The 20,127-nt window shown below is 48.0% G+C and overlaps 1 protein-coding gene across 4 annotated transcripts; it reads right to left on the reverse strand.

The window, feature by feature from the left end:
* Positions 1-1,955: 1,955 nt before the first annotated feature.
* Positions 1,956-19,741, reverse strand: SLC25A42 (solute carrier family 25 member 42). Of its 4 annotated transcripts, XM_074565622.1 has the most exons (10): positions 17,259-17,297; positions 16,832-16,906; positions 10,692-10,814; positions 9,480-9,591; positions 7,063-7,088; positions 6,057-6,223; positions 5,294-5,410; positions 4,650-4,801; positions 3,931-4,252; positions 1,956-2,197 (listed from the first exon to the last, which is right to left on the reverse strand). In XM_074565622.1, the coding sequence occupies exons 3-10, from the start codon at positions 10,773-10,775 to the stop codon at positions 2,134-2,136; spliced, it is 1,044 nt and encodes a 347-aa protein (XP_074421723.1). In that variant the 5' UTR covers positions 10,776-10,814; positions 16,832-16,906; positions 17,259-17,297; the 3' UTR covers positions 1,956-2,133. The 4 variants fall into 4 exon arrangements, with proteins under 4 accessions (XP_074421723.1, XP_074421721.1, XP_074421725.1 ...); XM_074565620.1 differs by lacking the exons at positions 16,832-16,906; positions 17,259-17,297 and adding an exon at positions 19,604-19,741; XM_074565624.1 differs by lacking the exons at positions 5,294-5,410; positions 16,832-16,906; positions 17,259-17,297 and adding an exon at positions 19,604-19,741.
* Positions 19,742-20,127: the final 386 nt, after the last annotated feature.

A 20,127-nucleotide genomic window follows, 5' to 3' on the forward strand; every position in this document is an offset into this window, starting at 1 on the left:
GATCCTTCCACCGCGATCCTGCCAACCACCAGCCGGCTCTGCCTTCCCGGGGAACGGGCAGAGGCCTGCAGGGGGCACGCAGGGCAACGGGGGGGGCAAGAAGGCAGCTCAGGCCCCACCTCTCACATAGTCACTGCCCCAGCTGAGCCTCGGAGCCCCCCGGAAGGCCCAGCTCTCCCCAGCATCCCGAGGAGGTACCGCACGAGGAAACCACGAGAAGCAGCCGCATTTCACAGCTCGGGAAGGAAAGGCGCTAGGAGAAGCAAAGGTGCTAGGCTAGACACATGGTTCAAGAACCTTTTAAAAAAACCCCTTCTGCCCCATCACCCAGTGCCTTTAACTTCTTGCCCTCCCCCCCGCCAAGTGTCCCTGCCCGCGAGTGGGAAGCCTATTTGGGCTGTTTGGGCATCGCTTGTCAAAAGCCGCAATTTTATCATTTTTGGATGCATTTCGTTGGACCTGATTTTCTCGAAGTGCTAGTGCAGGACTACAGGTGCAGAAGCAGGGAGGGAGGGGGAGTAGACAAGGCAAAAGTAAAAAAAGAAAAGCACAAATTAACGTTCGAATGTTTGGCGGTAATGCATTAAGGAACAGTGAGAAATACGACTTGAAAATAAAACCAAGGAATTAGAGAAGAATAAAATGAAAGATTGGGGAATTCGGGGTAGTAAAGAGGTTCTCAAGAAAAGAAGGACCAGAGAATATTCCCATTAGACTCGTCTCCCTTCTCGGAGCTAAAGGCAATGGACCTCCTTGGCCAGCACACGGGCACCCTCCCTTTCCAAACCAGCATGCCCAACGCTCCTCGGGCACTCATTCCAGGCAACAGAGACCTGGAACACATCTCAATTCATGCAAGGATTAAGAGAAGGGAAGAGAACACTCTGTTTCTCCTTTTCTACATTCAAATCAGAGAAGGGGGAAAAAAAAAAAAAAAAAAAAAAAGAAAAAAGCTATTTAAACCAACCCAAAGCAATAACACACAGTTACTCTGAACACTTTTGCCCAAGAAACAAAAGCACCAAAACCATTACAGACTGAATTCAAAGGTCTGTCTCTGAACAAACGCTCAGCCTGCAAAACTTGGAAGAAACGTGTTTGGCTAAAACTCCGCTGAATTCAGATCAGGGGCAGCTGCTAACTAAGGAACAGCTTCTCTGAGCCCACGGCTTCCAGGCCTGGCTGCGCTTTCAGGGCTTGTTTCTCAGCTCAGAGTCGCCAGGCTCTACGTGAGCCGGCCGCACCGCGTTTCGGCTGCAAGGTGGGCGACGCCAGGGTCAGCCAGCCAGAAGCTGCCTCCTCCACAGGCTTCCCCTTCTTTCAATACACTAACTACACTCCTGACACGGCAGAAGGTACCCTGCCCTCCCATTCAGTCCCAAACAAGAGGCCAGTCATCCAGTGTAAATCCTTTCTCGGCCAGGACCCAGGAGGAATCAAGCCACCTCTGTTGCCATAGGGGTTCAGTGATGCTCAGCATCTCGTAAGACAAGGTCTGCTGCGCTCGCCTCCGAGATCACCTACCGTAGTGCGGAGCAAAGGAGTCCGCTCTAACTTGGATGCCACGGTTCAGCTTCCTCTCGTCTTCACGTAGCACCCATGGGCTATGCAGAAAGGACCGCGCTTTCAACCGGCAGCCTCCAAGCAGAGAGGGAACGTGGCATGGATTACACACACAGACACACACACACACACACAGAGTCATCTCCCAACACATCCAGCTGCCGGTCCGTACCTCACTTTTGCGGTAGGATGCAACTGCCTTAGTATTTCCTCACTGGGCCAGACAGGATAAAGGCAAGAGCAGAAATAATCGGCTTCTCCATTGGAGAAAAGGAATCAGAGCTCTTGCAAAGGACTAAACAAAGTTTCACCCGAACAAAGCGAACAGCTGATCACCTTCCGTTAGCAATGGGAGCAAAAAATATACAGAATTCATGGCTATCACCTCTAAAGACTCTTAAAACAACACCACATCTTTAATTGCAAGGTAACTCAGTGACTGCAGTCAAGTTTCACAACAGAAATCATGATTTGTGGGCTTGGAGGCAGAAATTACTGAGGTTAATACCCCACCCATCCACAACCATTAAAGGATGATCGATCCCACGTGTTCTGGGAACTACGTGCACACTAATACTTCGGTACGCTGGCTCTCCGCCACGTCCACAAAAATGGAAGCGTAGGTGCTCGATTCCTAGGGAAATATTTGGCATTAGAAGCAAAATAGTGCTCCAAAGAACAAGTGCAAAGACAAAAGAAAGGAGAAAGCTATTTCTACCAATTGTGCAATTAACTCCATTCCCATTAATAAAGCCCTGACACAAGGCTCAAACTACAGCGGTTAAAATACACCAGAGAAGGACAGCTTTTCAACTATGCCTTATTTTTCTTTTATACATTACAGACTACATCAGCTGGAAAGGGATTTTTAATCTTGGTTTATGTAATCTGATTCTCAGAGAAGTCTCAATTTTGCTGTGACCTCCCTTGCACTGCACATTTAATACAGGAATGGAACATAAAACAAAACCACCCCCCAATCTCCATTTCCCTGAAGACGGATTTGAAATAGAAACTCTGAAAGGGACTTTGCCGTTCATTTTCAAATTGCAACTGGAAACAATTGGCACTATATGTAATTTCTGAAGGGTTAATACTGGCTGTGGAACCCATTCTCCCAAGGACCCAGTTGGTCCAGAAGAATTCTAGGAATAAAAGCAAGCGGGCTTAGATGTGGACTCAGGAACGGAGGTGACAAAACGTACACAGCAGGCACCAGAAGACAAGAAGGTTGTTCAGAAGCAGGACCAGCAGCTCGAGCCCAGGCTGCCTTCCCCAGACGCGAGCAGCCTTTCGGGACAGCTAAATCACACGGGCATCTTGGAGATGTTTGTTCTTGCATCGTGCACAAAAGCGGCAACAATAATACTGAAGGATAAAACTGCTTAAATTCTAAGTATGTAACATTTCCTCTTCTAGTGCATCAACACTACAGTCTGCCAAACCCCTCCAAAAATGCTGCCTTTAAGGCCGTGACAAGAAGGGAAGGGTTTGGGTAGCCCGAAAGCACTACTGCAGTTCCACTCCATCCAGTCTGGGAATCCAGGCACAGCCTCTACTCAACAACATTGACAACAAACATGAGAATTTGATTTACAAAACCGCTCAAAACTCTCCTCCCCTGCTGTCTCCAGTCTTTGGTAATCTCAGAGGGGACAGAGCAAACAAGGAATATTTTATGCAACTCAACCCAGAAATGAGAAGAAGATTTGAGAAAGGGCAGCTTTTCCAGCCGGAGCTGACATTCAACTTCCAGACCAAAAGAAGTGACCTGGACCTGTTAAATCCTGCTGCGTCCCGTTTCAGGGAGACCAATGCTTACAGGTCAGAGGAATCTGGAATTCCCTACAGACTAACTGGAATATTGCACTTGGCCGACTGCCTCCAGCTGACACGTGGTCAGTAAGTAAGAACTGCCGACCGGGAGCCGCAGTCACTCTCCAGATTCAGGGGTTCGTTCCAACAGCACCGAGCCCCGTCTTTCCTCATCCACCACCTCATCTGCCCACAGAGCCCAGGTGAGGAGCCAGCAGCAGCACGTGTTTTTTTGAGAGGCTCCACTCCTGGTACCAACGAGTAAAACAGAAGGCTGAGGCAGCTACTTCAGAGGACTCAGTTCTGCGGAACTGTAAGGAGAATTTTGTTTAGGAGAGGGTTAGTTTCAGGTTGAGGTCTCCAAATAACTCAGAGGCTCGTTAAAAAGAAAAAAAACCAAACAATCCACCAACAACAGAAACAAACAAACAAACAAGAAAGGTAAGTTCTCAGCTGCAGGAGAGCATGTACAAAGTGAGGGAACGCTAGCATTGCTCTTTCTACACGTGTTGTACTTTTCCCCAGCAAGGGCTGTGGGGATTAAGCTACTACCTTTCAACATTAGTGCTGTGCTGTAATTTACGGAGAAGGATCTGCGTCAGGTCAAAGGTTGTGAAGCTTATTCCCACTGCAATTGGACCTTTGACCCAATTCATGCTGAGTCCTTTGTACAAGCCACGGATTAGTCCCTCTTCTCTTATAATCTCCTGCATGGTGAGAAGGATGGAACTGTACGTGTGTCCCATAACCCCCGCCGTCTGCATTCGTCGGCGAACCACATCCAGGGGGTAAGAAGCTGACTGGCCAATCAAGCCCGCACAGGCACCAAACAAAAGCCGCTCCGGAGGGGACGGCTGCGATTTCCCACTGTGATCTGGGAAAGAGAAAGTAAGCAGAGTGGAGAAAGCTCCTTGTAATAAACACATGCTTAAGGTCAAGTGGGCTGAGAGCCAGAGAGTACTGAGTGCCAGAGCTCCCGAGATTTTGTTCCCAACTTGGTTGTTGGCTGACTCGGTGTGTAACCAAGTCCTTCTGCACCCAGGACTTGCACCTTCTTGTTCCTCTGCAAGACAGAGATGCTGCTTTCCTCCTGCTGGCCTTCTTCGTAGTCTGGAACTGGAGAGAGGGAGGCACAAGGCATCCTCCACGAGCACACAACCGCGCAATTGGCCTCAAGGCCAGGCAAAGGACTTGCAGCACTCAACTCAAACATCTCAGGTTGGCCAAAAGCCTACACCATTTCATTTGAAAGCAAACCAAGTTGCCTTTACCTGCATGTAGTTTCTTCAGCGTCTCATAGGTGAAGAAGCTAAGCCCAGCATACGGAATCACTCCAAGGATGGTTGGTGTAAATCCTCTATACAAAGTCTTTAATCCTTCCTCTCGGGATATTCGGATGAAGACGTGAACAATATTGCTGTACCTAGCACGTGGACACAGGAAAACCAAATCTGCGCTGGTTAGTGACTGCGCATACCAGTAATATTTGCAACAGGACTTTCTGAAGGATCAACAATTAATTAATTCCTCTCTGAGCTCATCAAACAGCTCACAAGGGATTTCAGAAGCCTGTCTGCAAACGGAGAAGCCAGTGACCGGCTCTCCTACAGCCCTACCATGACATGCCATCCTGTCTGTTAGATCTCCTCCGGAGGCATTGTGCCAGCTGGCCTCCCAAAGAACCAACACACAGGTTTTACTGGTGAGGTCTTTCGGTATCGATCTCCTTCCAGCCCCCGGACTAATGAGGGCTCTGGTCATTTAATCAGTGCTCAGACCTCAGCAGTAAGAGGTTTATTACACCAAAGGCTCCGAGCAAGAAGTGACCCAGAAAATGGGAATAAAGTCATCTGACCTTAAAAGAAAGTTCTGCGTTTGTGCGTGGTGCTTGTACTTGCTTTCGTTAGGCACTTACATCTCCTTCGGCGTGACAGCCATTCGAGCACGGACCATATCCAAGGGGTAGGTTAACATGGCAGCCGTTGTGCCTGCCAGAGAGCCAGCAATGAATCGAGGAAAGGGTGTCAGCGCTCTAAAGTAAGGTGAGAGAAGAGACCAAACAGATCACCTGGAGATGGAAATACTACCTGGCTTTTGAGCATGGCTCTACTCTACCTGCTACTGAATTCCCTTCCCTGCCTGTGTACGGAAGAGCTGGGTGTGGGGGGGTTGAAGCAGCCGTGGTTTGCCACAGCCATTCAAGACAGAGGCTTAGAGAAAATCTCTGTTGAGGACAGCAAGCCTGACTTGGGGTGTCTCAGACACTACATGCCCAAGAGCAAGAGGCTCAGGCCACAGGCACGGCTCAAATAACAGCACAAGGCTGGATCTCGTTGCTTCTCCTGCAAAGAAAAGCTCTTTGTTTTGCCTGCCCACTCTCAGCACAGGGAAGCGCTAACTCAACGTCTAGGCCACTTCTTGCTCACGCCTCTAGAAGACAAGGTCTTCTCACAAAGATCTCCCCTGTGCAAGACTAGATGCCCAGCCCTTTGCTTAGACCCCTCACACACCCTGTTCTGCAAAGCCTTCATGAGAGGGGCCGGCACAACTCTGTGCCACGAGCTTTCGCCTCAGCAGGCCTGCACAAAGCAGAGAAACGTGCTCCCTTCCCTACACCCTACGGTCCCACAAACTGCTCCAGCCTCCTCTGCAAGGATGAAAGCCACGCCGCATCTTACTTTCCCTGGAAGCCGTAGTAACTCCCCAGGAGCTGCTTGTACTCCTCGTGCGCGCAGAACTGAATGGCAGCGTAAGGGATGACACGGACCATAGTGGCTGAGTTCCCCCGCCAGAGACTCCAGAAGCCTTCATTGAGGTAGGTGCGATAAATCAGCCTGTAGGCTTCCTGCAGGCAACGGATCAAAGGTCAGACAGGGAGATCATGATAAGAGGGACTCCAAACAATAGAGGGGGAAAAGGTGACCCTACAGCTTAACCTCACCAAACCCTCCTTCCCACCCCAACCCCAGCACGCTGATAGCAGCTGTTTACGCTGGCAGCCCTGACTCCAGAATAAGACAACTAAAACCTCTTCTCTGGGGAGACTGAATCAGATACATCAGAGTGAAAAAGAACCAGAGTCAGGAAGACTGAGTTTTACACTCAAGACATCTTCATTTTCCCTCCAAGGGAAAGGCACAGAGCTGGATTGCTGTTTGCACAAGCCGTTTCTCAAACCAAATTCATCTTCTTAGCGTAAGACAGAAACATTTGGATCACACATATTAGCACAGCACACATGGATCAGCCATAAAGCACGTGCAACAGAACGTTCAGCAAGCCATGGCAGCGACCAGCTCCCAAATCCAAATTTCCTATAGGCTCTGAAACAACTCCAATTGCGGTTGGGGGAAAGAACACCACTAGAGAAGGTCTAATAAAACAAATCCCTGAGCGATGACACATTTATTGTCATCTCGTAGGTAGAACCTGCAACATGAATGAGGAACGAGGCCCCGCTGTGCCAGGCACTGGACGAAAACATGAGTGTGAAAGAGCACTGTCCTAAGGAGTATTATAAACGATACTGGTTCCAGTCTTTCCCTCTATGCTCTTTCACTACGGGTGATGCTAACAAAACCCAAGCAAGAAAGTTAAACAAATACAAATCAAAGGTGCTGTTAGGGCTATTACTACCATTAATCAAACACTTCAGGTCAACGGGAGACAGACACATCACCTCACCTTGGCAGAAAATCTTTTTGAAGACACTAAAAAGAAAAAACGAGCATTAGGCCTTGCAGTACATTTAGACAGATCAAATAAACCATACAGGCATTTTATCTAAGGGATAAAAATAGAAGCAAAAGAATTAATGCAAGAGAAAATAGAGATTCTTCCTAATAAACAAAGACTTTCCACAGGTAAGTGCTCCCAAACTCTCTTTAGCACATAAGTTCATTTCTGCATCTACTGTGTCGTGGTTTGGGCCTCAAATCAGGACATACTGTTATGAAAACCCTCAGTTTCTGTCACACTTCTTACTTTAAAGCACTAAAAATAAATACAAAATAAATTAAAAAAAAAAAAAAAAAGCAAAACTGCACCGACTACTTATTTTAGTGGAGCATTTCCATGCACAGGTTCCAGCCTAATGCCAGAACGCAGCAGAGAAGGGGTCTGTTCAGCGAGGCTCCACGCAAGAATGGTTTCATCCTAGCAAAACTCAAATGAACACTCGGGTTTCTTTCCTTGCATCCATTCAAACTGACAGCATCTCTTTAACTATGTAATACACCAGGCATTTGGAAGCCAGATTTATTTGGCATACAGCAGCTCTGTTTTGTAACATTCCTACAGCAGGAAGGCAACCCAGGCTAAAGCCCGAACAGCAACGCTAATGAAACATGGTTCCAATTAAGTGTCTATTGCAGTTTCTTTCAAACTCCTTTGAGACTTGTAACCTCTCGAGTGTATCAAACAATCACATGCAAATACATTTTCACCACGTTGCTCCTTTATGCAATTCAACACTTTCTTTTTTTCTTTTTTTTTCCTTTTTTTTTTTTTTTTTAATAAAGAAAAACACCTCAATAACCAATCGCAGCTGGAATGGAAAAGAGCTCCTATCCCTCTCCCACGGGAAAATTCTCCAGTCTCTAGTTCAAGGGACAAACTTCCTAGCTCATATAACCCAAAGATGTTTTCCCTCCTCACAGACAGGGAAGAGGCCCCAGAGTGAAAGCCTTTAGGAGAGCAAGAGACCAAGAAACCCATTAGATACGAAGAAATTGGTCAGAACAGCCAAGCTCTAATCATATCCTTTAATGGGCCAAACCAAACAGGTCTTTTTATAAACGTAGGCTTGTACAGATGAAAGGTGATTTATACAGACAGCTGTTGACTCACCCCAGTTCTGCCGTTTCCATCTCACCTCTGATCCTGACATTCCCAACCTCAGATCAACTACGGGGTTTGTTTAGGGAGAAAGCACGGCACGTACGCAGTGCTACACGAGCATCTGGCCGTAGATGCGACCCCAGCCCGCGGCCAGCCCCGGCTTTAGCTCCCTGCAGCTTCACCTCCCCGCTCCATAGCCCTGCTATTCCAGGCCTCTCTATGCTGAGAATGAAAATCATGTCAAATGAAAGTCAATTCAAAATTAAATCTCATCCAGGGATTAGATTAAACCTACCCAATTCATTTAATCTGGGACGTCAACCAGATTTAAAATTCTTGGCCTCACCAACTGTCCACTGCATTAACTGTCTGCGGCTCTTCCCTCTGGGACGATGAGTGTGGCTCACAGCTCCCGCACTGGAACAGGGGAACCACACAGAGCCATGGTGGGGCTGAATCCCAAACCCCACAAACCGCGTGAGAATTTTCTATTCCAATTCGCTGAATTTCATTTCCAGTTACACGCTTCCCGGGTTCCAGGAAGGGCTTTGCGACACAAAGCTGGGTGCGCCAGCTTCAATGCCTCTTGCAGGACTTTTCAGCATCAACTTCGACTCGAACCAAAACAATTCAGCTGCAGCACAACGCAACTCTTAGTAGAAAAGACTGCATACATTTGAGCAGGGACAGCCTTGCATCCAGCCTTTTGCAAGAAACTCAAACAGCTCAATTACCTCCCTCCAGTGGCACATCGTCTCCTCATATTGCTCCTTTCCCCTCCCTACCTTACTCCTCCAAACCGAACAGACACAGAAAGCCAGAGTGTTACCAATCATCCCCTCAAACGCTGCCTTTACAAGGTCTATTTACTCCACGCTCCAAAACTCTCCTTTATGTCACAGAACGTGTGGCCAGCCAACATCCGTGAGCCACAGGCATTGTCCCCAGCCAGCAATACGTGCATCCACGCTACCCTGAAACAGCAAAACTCTTGCTGACTACCATCAGACTTGGATCCAACAGTACGGGCCAGATGCACAGCTGACTGAGACCTGCAATAATCCTAACGAGAATCAAACAATAGGTTTTTTTAGACTCGATTCACTGTGGTAACGTCACAGTTCTGTCTGCGTCCTGCCAGGTCTCTGCGGGCTGAAGGAGAGCAAAGCTGGAGAAGGGGCTGGCTGAGCAGATCAGAGACGCTGGTTCGGATTCTGCTAACAATAAAGGAAGAGCATTTTGCAAAAGCCAACAGGACTCACCTTGAAACATGATTTTTGTCCTATCCAGTGGAGCTACTGCGGTTTTAGCAACAGCACCAGCCAATGCACCAGACATCAGGGAGTTGAGTACTTTCTTTTTCTCCTGCTTATCCTGGAACAAAGCATTGCTCAGTGTGACACAGTCAACCCTACGCAAAAGCTGTAACATTTTACCTTTGCTACAGAATTTACCCCCTCTCAAGGACTTGGGTCAAAATTCAAAATTTCAAGCACAATAAATTCCTGGTCAGATCATGAAGAATAAACATTAGACTTGTCTGCCAAGATCTTCTACCTCTTACATGTACCGTTTTCTCCCTATCCATATTTCTACAGCTAAGCCACTACGTCCCCATGATGTCACCACGTACAGAAGGGAAATTTCTCTCTTGCCCTCGCGTGTAACCCACAAGCCCTATTTCCACATTGTTCCCAAGATCTTAAGAGTAAAATAAGACAGGTTTCTTACTATGATAAATGGAATGGAAGAGTTTTTGTTATTGACATTCCTGCCACAGCTCGTATTTATAAAGCAGCAATCTTTTCGTAACACATGGGCAGAAAGCAAGTAAATGACTTGAAATCTAACACCATGAAGGCTACGGACTGAAAGACAAGGCAAGACAAGGCTTAAGCATGTTAACTTTTGATATGCTTTGTGTTTTCATGGAGAAGAGGAGTTAACATTTTTCTTTTTTCAAAATGTTTCACAGTTAAGAAGTTAATTTTTATTTCCACAATACGTGGTTCAACTTTCCATTCCAATCTCTGCCTGTTTGATGCTAAACGCAAAGGTAGCCATGCAAAGGCAGCGCTGTGTGAACTTCAGCCTGAGTTTTGGTCCAAATCAGACCAAGGTTCAGCGCCTCTTCCAGTGTTTCTTGCAGGAGTCTCGTAACAGCAGCAGGAGCAGGGAGACCGAGACTTATGGCTCTCTTCCAGCGCTGCCACTAAAGACATAATGAGACATAACCTTGAAGAGGGAATGCAGCCCTGCCTGCCTGTCAGCCTCGAGCGATGCCCAACCTCTTCCCAGAGGGCTGGAACTGCTTGGTTGTCCTCAGAGAAACCAAAAGCTACACGTTGCGTGGCTTGCACATACACTGCAGCTCTTTCAGGACCAAAATCCCACGGAGCTGTTTATTTTCCAGAGTAGCCACGCAGCTCCTCTCTCGAGCCCACCGCACAGACCCAACCATCTCCTGCTCTTACCTCTGACGGGAGATGGGTTGATGTAACTGGCTCCGCATCCTGCTGTTTGAAATCCACTCGACCTTCTCTCACACCATTACCCATACCAGTTGCACTTACAAGTGGGCAGAAGAGCTACGGCTCCTAAATTGAAAACAACACAGCAAAAAGTGTCAAAAGCAGGAAATGTGCAGGTGATAAAAACCTTGTACAGGAAGGAAAAGTGACCTACTTCCAGGGCCATTTTCAGTAGGAAAAACCCCATCCCAAACTCCCAGCTGAGGAGCATTTCCAGGATCCTAGCACCACTTCCTCCCTAAAGGTGCAAGTGTACGTGTGTGGGGGGGTACTTTGGTGCTGTGCAAAAACCACGTCAATCATATTGACTCTTCCCAGCCCACCAGGAACTCAGCTGCAAGTTACAACATCAAAATATCCATAGTTTCTAGAGAGAAGCATCAGAACCTGCTCTGTCCTCTTCCGTTGCTTACAGCGAGGAATTGGGTTGCTACTGAGTCTGACTGCTGAGCGTCTAGATATCGGAGAAGGCGTAGAGAAATTTAAAACCCAGCCCTGGAAAATGGGAAAAAATAGTCGCAGCAGTAAGTCCCAAAAGCCTGCCATAAGCAATTGGAGGTTATTTTAGGAAAGAGATAGATCCAATGCCTCACACGTGCCATAAAGGCTATTTTGATGACGCTAGCGATTTGACTGAGAGCAGCACATCGGTGACTTTAGAACTCCCTTTTTTCGCAGTTGTGGCGCACATGTGCTTGTAGCCAGTGAATCAGTGCAGTTTGCACAGATGTTTCTTGCTGCAGTACATGCTCTCACGTGCCTCGTGAAGGGCAAGGTCAGTCTACCCTTAGCTGCAGAGTATAAGCGCAGAGATAATGCTTTACATAGCAGCTATCGCTTTAGCATCTAACTTCTAATATTTCTGCTTTTTACAATGCAACTTTTTCAACATCCAGAAATGAAAGAGCTGAAGTTTGAAAAACTTGAGTTGGCCCAGAAAAGCGGCCTCTCCGAGTTCTGAATCTATTCCCAAGTGGAGCGTGTAACTACAGCGATGGGTTTTCTAAGCAACAAGCCCGCTCCGATAGCCGCATTTCCATTTCGTCAGCTTCCTTTCAAGCAATGTGGTGTTAGGAAATCTGAATTCCCAAATTGCTCCCCAGTTCTGCCCCGGCCTTCTCACGTGTCCTCCAGCAAGTTCCTTCACCTCTGCCCCGCTCTGATGCCTGGGAAACCTCAGGCACAACGGCTCGCTTACTTTGAAAGGCCATCTTAAGACTATTTTTTCCCCCCTTTTTAACAATCTCTAGATATTATATGCTTGTCAGCACCTTTCATACTTGCTGACCTATTTATTTTTTTTTTTTCCACCCCATATCGCTCTCATAAATTAGTGCCAGGCTTCACTTTCAAAACCCCCTTGGTTGCGGCAGAGATATTACGGCAAAGGCAGAGACAGCTCAGCCGTGGCTGTGCTGGTGCGTGACCAATTTGCGATGATGAAGCTATGCGTGACCCACGCTCCGTCCGAGGCAGGACAAACACACCCGGGTATCTTTAACGCCAGACAGCGCTCGCTAGTGCTTCGGGAAGACACGTATCAATGTGTTTACAACTCCTGAGGGTGTTTTCCAAAAGAGGAGATCGCAGGATGTTGCTCAGAGAGTAATAACTCAAAATCTTAATGAAAGATAACGCCTGATAGTCCAAAGCACGACCTAAACACCATCAACATTCTCACTTGAAAAGTTCTATCACAGAAACTCGGTCACATCAAATCACGTGAACAAAAACTCCCGCACGGATCAAGACCAAAGATGATTCATAACACTACAGAACAGAGTGTTTCGTTAAGTTATTTTGAAGAACACAGACTGTTGATTATTTCTAATTTTACCGTCCTTTCCTTCTTATCTCACATACCTGGAAAATGGACTGCAAACCGACGCCTTTCAGCAAAAGCATGAAAGAAATCCCAGGTAGAGACATTATCCCCGGCTATCTCAAATAAAGAAATGTAGCTCACAATCTCAGATTCGTGTCTCCCAAAAATAAGCCCACAAAAATAGAAGTGATGCTAAAGAGCTTAGGAATGCAATATGCAACTTTATTTTAAAACATGATTTTGAAAGACGATTGAGAAAGAGATGACTAAAAGGGAATTTTAAAAACTAAACTGATGTTATTAAGCCTGGACGTATTTTAGAACATGCACATGCACAACGATGATATCCATTTACTCAACAATATTTCCTTTGATCTTATTCGGGGATATTATTCTTTTATTTTTAGTGCCCAATGCCCTGATCTTACAAACACCTGTCTATATGCTCAATTTTACATATTAAAACTGCACACATGCTCTATATAAATATAGGCCCCATTCTCGCAGAGGTTTAAATGTAAAAATAGCATATATTATTTTTATTCACACTTGCTCTCTGCAAAGCCACACTGCTTTATTTTATTTTGGAGCTGGGCCGGATTCTAAGGGCAGTGAGTTATTAACCGAATTCTGGCTGTTATGACCAATGATGCACATTGGAGCCACGGAGAAAAAAAAGCTTTGCTTTAAAGTTTCAGTTTGGATTCCTAGTGCTGCCGGGCCATTAGAAGCCAGACATTATATAGCATACACAGCAATCTGACTCGCTCATTAAGTAATCCACTCAAACCCAACATGGAGCAGCTGGATATTTTTTAAATCCTTGTATTTGGTATTGCCCTGTACACAGCCATTACTTACGTTTCCAAAGCCACGGGAAACAAGGAAAAAAATAGCTGCGGATTAGATTGATTTTTTTTTATAACACGCTTCTGTCTTATTTATATTGTAGTTACACGGGTCCTTGTCACACATCTGGATCCAGACTGCTCAGCACTACATGCTGTAGAGCAAACCGTTCCCCGAAGAGAATATATAATCAGAAAGCAAAATTGCTGGTGAAGGCGAGTTCAAAAGTTAAAGAAGTTTAATGAGTAACATACGCTGTGCTTTTACAACAAAATTCATGAGAGTTTATTGGAAGGACAAAGCACTTGCTCCGGTATCCAGTTTCAACTCCATCAGAAAACACTGCCTGTAACTGAGCCATGGTAATTGACAGTCCCAGATTAACGCTTATTTACCAAGCTGGGAAAGGGGGAAGCTCAGGCTCTCGGTTTCTGGCATTTTAGACAAACCGATGGACCAAGCTGCAGCGCTCTGGTTTGAGCCCTGGGACTCTTTCGAGGTATCCTGCCCTTGTTTGAGCAATCGCAAAACATCTGTGCACCAAAACAAGCCCCATTCCCCGCATACCAGGGGATGCACAGAATACGCTCCGCGCATTAAAAACCAGACCATTGTTAGTGGTCCCTTTCCATTCTCCCAGCTCTCTCTAGCGGCACTTAATGAATACCTGAGCAAGTTCAATCAAGCTGTCAAATTGACTCTCTGACAACTCAGACATTCCGCTTTTCTTGGTGGTGATTTTGATTAAAAGGACAGGCGAGACAGAATCAAGTTATTCAGATGATAAAAGCAACCCACTAGGAAGAACGCCTTACAGGCAGGTGCCAGTTCATCGCCCAAAGCGGGTGGGGGTTCAGCGAAATACCAGCTCCGGCTGTCCAAGCCACTTGTGAATCCCATCGTGATGCTGTATTTCAGCTGCTTCATTTGAACATATTTTAAATGACAATAATTAGTTCCTCAGCAGAAGAGCCAACGAGTTTCAGAGACCAGCAGCACAACTCAAAAACAAGCACAAATCCTCCAGTCAGGGGTGTGTACAAAAATCACACTGCTAGAAGTGGAGGCTTGCAGATAATTATGCAGTTCCGTATTTCAAAATTAAATCTTATTTACAAGTTTGACTTCACATCATTATGGGACAACCTGCCTGAAATTCCTCCTTTGTGTATTTTACCAGCTACACGCGTGGTTTTTCTACAGCAGATCAACACCACCAACTTCCAGGAGCCTCAAAAAGGAGGAGACCTGGGGTTTGCACAAAAATCAGCGGTGATGGAGGCAGAAATCGCATGGCCCGTCCTCTCCAGCCTTCACTAACTCCCCAACCACTCCCATTCTGCCAACACCCGGCCGGACCCGAAACTACCTGTCCGTAGAAAAATACCTTAACTACAAAAACAGACCTAGTCATTACAGTTTTCACATTACTACATAGTCAGAAAACAGGAGAAGCCTGGGCATCCAGCCCAGAGACCGGCTTGCAACGTGTCATTACTGAAAAACATGTTTGTCTGATATTCTCTGGTGGAATTTAGACCTGTCACAAAACACTAAGATTTCTGAAAGAACATCATCTATCCAGCAGGAACAGCAGATACGCTGCAAAGCAAACAGTCGGCACCGGCAGCTATCTGAATCCAACGGCAGCTCTTTGCTAAGAAATGTTTGCTTTTTCCTCAGACAACCCCAGCAGTAATTACAAAAGCAGCCGCGAGCCCTGGCCATGGGAGCGCCCTGACAGACAGGTAATGGCAAACCCACAGAGCTTCAGCAGCAGCTGCTCTGACTCCGTGCCCACAAGACGTGCTGCATCCTATGGCAGAAGAGACTCAGTCCTGCTAGCCACTTGTCTCTAATCCTTCCCGAAAACGAGGGGATAAAACAATGCACGTACAGAAACGTCCAAGACTTTTTTATGTGGTAACTGGGAGCGGTGTACAGCACACACCACACTCACAGCCATTACTGTCACGCCAACGGGGGTGAAGTCACGGTTCACCTCCGGGGCAGAATTTCAATTTCATTCAGGTAAAGTCACTTGTAGAACTCCATTCAGACACGCCAGCTTCCCTCCTTACTCAACAGCTACCCAGTTCCTAATTCTTTTTTTTTTTTTTTTTTATTATTATGTTGTTAACATCACTAATGAAAGCCTATAATTAAATTAGGAAAAAAAGAAAACCCAGAGAGTTCCGGCAGAAATTTTCACACATTTTCCCAGGCAGGCTGAAGTTAAACAGCACCCAGGGAAGTTGCTCAATTAGGTTTCCTTCAATTGTTAAACTGAGCAATTGAGCCTGACAGAGAAAGAGATGTGGTAAGAGCCGAGATTACTGCAGCCTTAAATTCACCCTTGGAGCAAAAGCATCACAGAAAAAAAAGGGCTGAAACACTCAGAAGAGGGGGATGAACTATAACTAGATGGCCCCTTGAGGTCCATCTTTGCCTTCCAGTTTGATTAAGCCATTAAAAATCAAAACCAGATATGCCCTGCAGACTCAACTCTCTTCCGTCGCGTTCATCTTTCAGCTGCATACAAATCTGATCCCAAAACATTAGCTATGAACAGTCCATTGCATTTCTTCCTTTAAAGGTCTGCACGGAAACTGTTAGCATGATTTGAAAGAATTGTTGACTAAAGACTGACTAAATTACAATATCTGGAAGAGTTTAATTTAATTTTTTTTTACATGCTTTCTTAGCTCCAAAGTACAAAACAAATGCTCCTCCTGCCTCCCTCGGCCAGATGTAACACAAGTCTGCCAATAAAACTGAGGATAAAGATACAAATTCTTTGCATGGTTTCAGATTATCTGACCTGAATTAAGCCAGTTGCCGAACACCGAGAAATGGTTAAATGTAAACCCCTGCTAGCAAAGCCGCTGTGTTATTGAGGAGCCCAAGAGTCGCATTTTGAGCTGAGCGTGGAAGGAAGGCGCGAGCCACGCAACAGAGAAAATCTTGGCAAGAAAAAAAACAGTGCTTCATTTTCCAGTTGCTAAAAGGAGACTGTTGCTGGGAACACCTCAACTCTGCTTTCCACAGCCAAAAACTGAAGACGGGTTCTTATCTGCAAGACAGATAACAGCTTTATCTGCGGGGGCCGGAGCACTGGCACAAGGGGACTGGGTGACGGGGGCCACTGCTGCACCCACTCCATCCGTCAGCCAGCGACCACCTTCCTCCGGGAACAGAAGGCAGGAAAACAAGCAACCAACCCACCACACACACAAAAAAAACCCCAAGCATCCTCCCAGCTTGAATACTTCTCTCAAAAATTATTTCTCAAGGGTAACGTCATAAAGAAATGGCAATAAAATACGATATATGACCCCCTAAGTCAGCAGGCTCCTGCAGGCCCATGCAAATACAAGCTTTCCCATCGGTGGATCCTCGATATAGTCACCTGAAGGTCACCGCGGGCACACACGAGGTCCCAAAGTGACAGATCCCAGCACAGATGAAATTTCAAACAGATTATCTGAAATACAAGCAACCCCCAGTCAATACGTGAGCAATCTTTGCCAGAAACTATTTCAACACAATAACAGACAATTACAATCCCTGCTCTAAAACGCCAGCAGTTTAAATTGCCTATGAAAAAAGGAAAACAGAGAACTAAAACTTTCCATCATTAAGCAGAACGACCCACGCGTGTGCCAAGCAGGTGTCATTTCCTAATGGCAATGCTTTCCACATTGTACGGAGTCATGCTAGACGGCGAGTTACCCACCCCACTGTCTGCTGTACTCGCTCCAAGTTGTACAAAAACTAACGCAAAGCATCAGCTCAGCTTAACCAAAGCACTGCACATTACAATTAAGTTTGATTACCTTATGGGAAGCGGGGCCCAGCAGCACTAACGCGTGACACGGACACACCTTCATCGTTAACTGCACGTAGCGGATTTAAAGCACAACTCGAGAGGAAAGAATTGCTCCAACACTCATGTATTTCGTGACCTGGAGTAAGCTGTTTGCATTTCAGTTCACCTTTCCATACAACACAAAAAGGAATCTCCCTTGGCAAGACAGCTCCCAGGAATACTTATGCATCACCTGGAGAATAGAGAACAGCGCTGCAGCATGAAGCATCGGTATCGGTTTCACATGAGGAAGGGACAAACCTGGATGCATCTTCCTGCAATTAGCAGCAAAGTTACTAGAAGAAAATTATTCCTGGTTCCTGAGCTTTCTTCTAACAGCAAACCTGTCTGACCTGTACCAAGCCCATCTGCTTCACCAGGTAACCACACACGCGAGGCTGCCTTCGCACTCACCTTACGTTTTATTTAACCTCTTGAAGCAAAGTTTAACACAGCCGATATCCCCAAAATGCGCAGCGGGGACTGCCTAAGTCAGTGCACAAGCTACAGGTCAAGCAAAAAGAAATGATTGCAGCTCCCGACTCATACCGCTGTGCTCTCAAGAGCTAAAATTCCCCCGCCTGAAGCAATCACTGGGGCCAGAGAGTTCCTGCTGAAATCCAACGCCAAGGGCAGTCCCAGTCCCCGCTCTGCAGCGGCTCTCGTCAAGATTCACTGGTCCTAAACAGTAATCTTGATTTGCCAGGGGAAAGTAAAATAGGGGTTTGGTATCCACAGCTCTAGAAGGATGTAAAGATGCTCGGAGTTACCTAGAATCCAGCCCTGGTGTTTTAGACACCCAATTACATGATTATTTTTAAATCCATTCACCCACAGGTTGTTGGTATGGTTATACCAACCCTCTGGTACCCTGATTACACGCTCTCTCTTCCCTCAGCTGTTTTCCAACACCCACAGACGTCTCTTCTGTTCCTTTACACACACCCCCTTCTCCCAAACTAGAGCCATTTAAAAACCACAATGTTTTCAAAACACTTTAAATTCATCAAACCACAGAAAAACATCGCAAGGAGCACGCAACCTCCAGAAAAAGCTCCGTAGTTAATGCAACCAGGAAGCATAAGAACCCAACGCAAAAAAAGAGCCAAGCGAGGGCCGACTCCAAACCCACTCTACACAGTTTGCTAAATTACCAGCCAATAGAAAAAACACAATCAACAAACGCAAACACATCTTCAACCCCTCCAGACTTCAGGGGGTGCAGGTTTAAAGTCAACAACACAACGGCAGCATCAACAGCCTGTGGTACAGCCAGTTACATGTTTGCACGCAGCAGAGATGGTGGAACAGCATTTATTAACCCTGCACGATCATTTCCAGCAGTCTTTTTTATGTTACAATTTAAACCCAATTTGAGACGCGTCTTCCATTCCCACATCTGAAGGCAAAGCAAGAAAGTCACCTTAGCTCTACAACTTTTTGCTTATGCTGAAGTGGGAGAGATGCAGAAGGCATCGAGAGATCTGCATTTAACATCTTCCACGCCCTCTGGTATCTACCCCTCAGCAGAGAAACACACGCTTGCCTTGCTTTCAGGTTCACATCAACTTAAAAAGCAAAACAAAAAAAAAAAATCCCATCTAAGCACACATCTGGAGAGACACGCTGATCTGAGCCCAGCTTTGATCACCAGGCTTTGCAGGGAAGAGGAGCCTGACGCGCTCGACAGCCGCCTCACACCTGAGAAGGGGGACGGGCTGGCGAGGCGGCGGGCGGGAGACAGGCAGGGGGGGCAGAAGCGGCCGGGGGGACAGTGGGACAGGCTGGCAAGGTGGCAGAGCTGGCAGGTGGGCGGGCGAGGCGGCCAGTGGGGCAAGCAGGGGCCAGGCAGGCAGGGCAGGCAGTGGGTCAGGCCGGGGCCGGGCAGGGAAGGCAAGCGAAGGGCAAGCGGGGCCGGACGGGCAGGGGAGGCCGGGGCCGGGCAGCGCGCCCCGGGGGCGGGCAGGGCCTCCGCTGCGGTGCCGCAGCTCGGCGGTGACCACGGCAAAGGCCGGCTCCGCTCCCCCGGCAGCGAAGGCCGGCTCCCGGCGCGGCTCCAGCCCCTCCCCCGAGCTGAAGCCCGGCCCGAGAAGCCAGAGCCCCGCCGGCCGCCGCCGGGAGGGAGACGGGGGGCGAAACGGCGGTGACCCCGCGGGAGGCCGCGGCAATGTCACCCGGCCCCGCACACCGCGACACAGCGTGGGGCCGCCCCGGCCCTCAGGGGCGAGGCCGCGGCGACGGGCGCCCGTGGCGGTGTCGGCGCCCGCGGCGGTGTCGGCGCCCGCGGAGGGGCCCAGGGCCGCCCGCACTCACCGGCTCCGCTCCGCGCTCGGCGCCGCCTCAGCCGCCGTCTCCCCGCGGCCGCCAGGCCTCCCCCTCCCCCGCTGCGCCCCCGGAAGGCGGGGCCCGGCCTGACGGGCGGCCAATCACCGCGGCAGGGGCAGTGCGGTGCGCGGGGAGTGGCTGCGCGGCCGCAGACGGGCGGCGGCGGCAGCCAACCGACGGCGAGAAGGGGCGGGCCGTGCGGGGGAGGGGCGGGACCGCACGGGTCGGGGCGGAGCCGGCGGAATGCGCCCGGCGCTTGGGGCGCGCAGATTCCGCGCAGCGCCCGGGCAGCTGGACAGCGAGGTCGTGTGTTGTATTTTCCCCATATTAATATACACCCGACCCGTCCCACACGGCTCCGTGCCGTGCCCGGCCTGCGGCTGCCTCCCAGAGCAGCTCTGTCCCTTCCCCACGCCCCAGGCAGGGGTTAAACCCGAGAGACCACAGCGACAGCTCAGCCTTACACCAACACCTGTTTAAAGCAGAAAGGAAATAAATCCCAGCTTTCCCAC

This window comes from Larus michahellis, chromosome 23 (genome assembly GCF_964199755.1).
Source record: "Larus michahellis chromosome 23, bLarMic1.1, whole genome shotgun sequence".
Lineage (NCBI taxonomy): Eukaryota > Metazoa > Chordata > Aves > Charadriiformes > Laridae > Larus > Larus michahellis.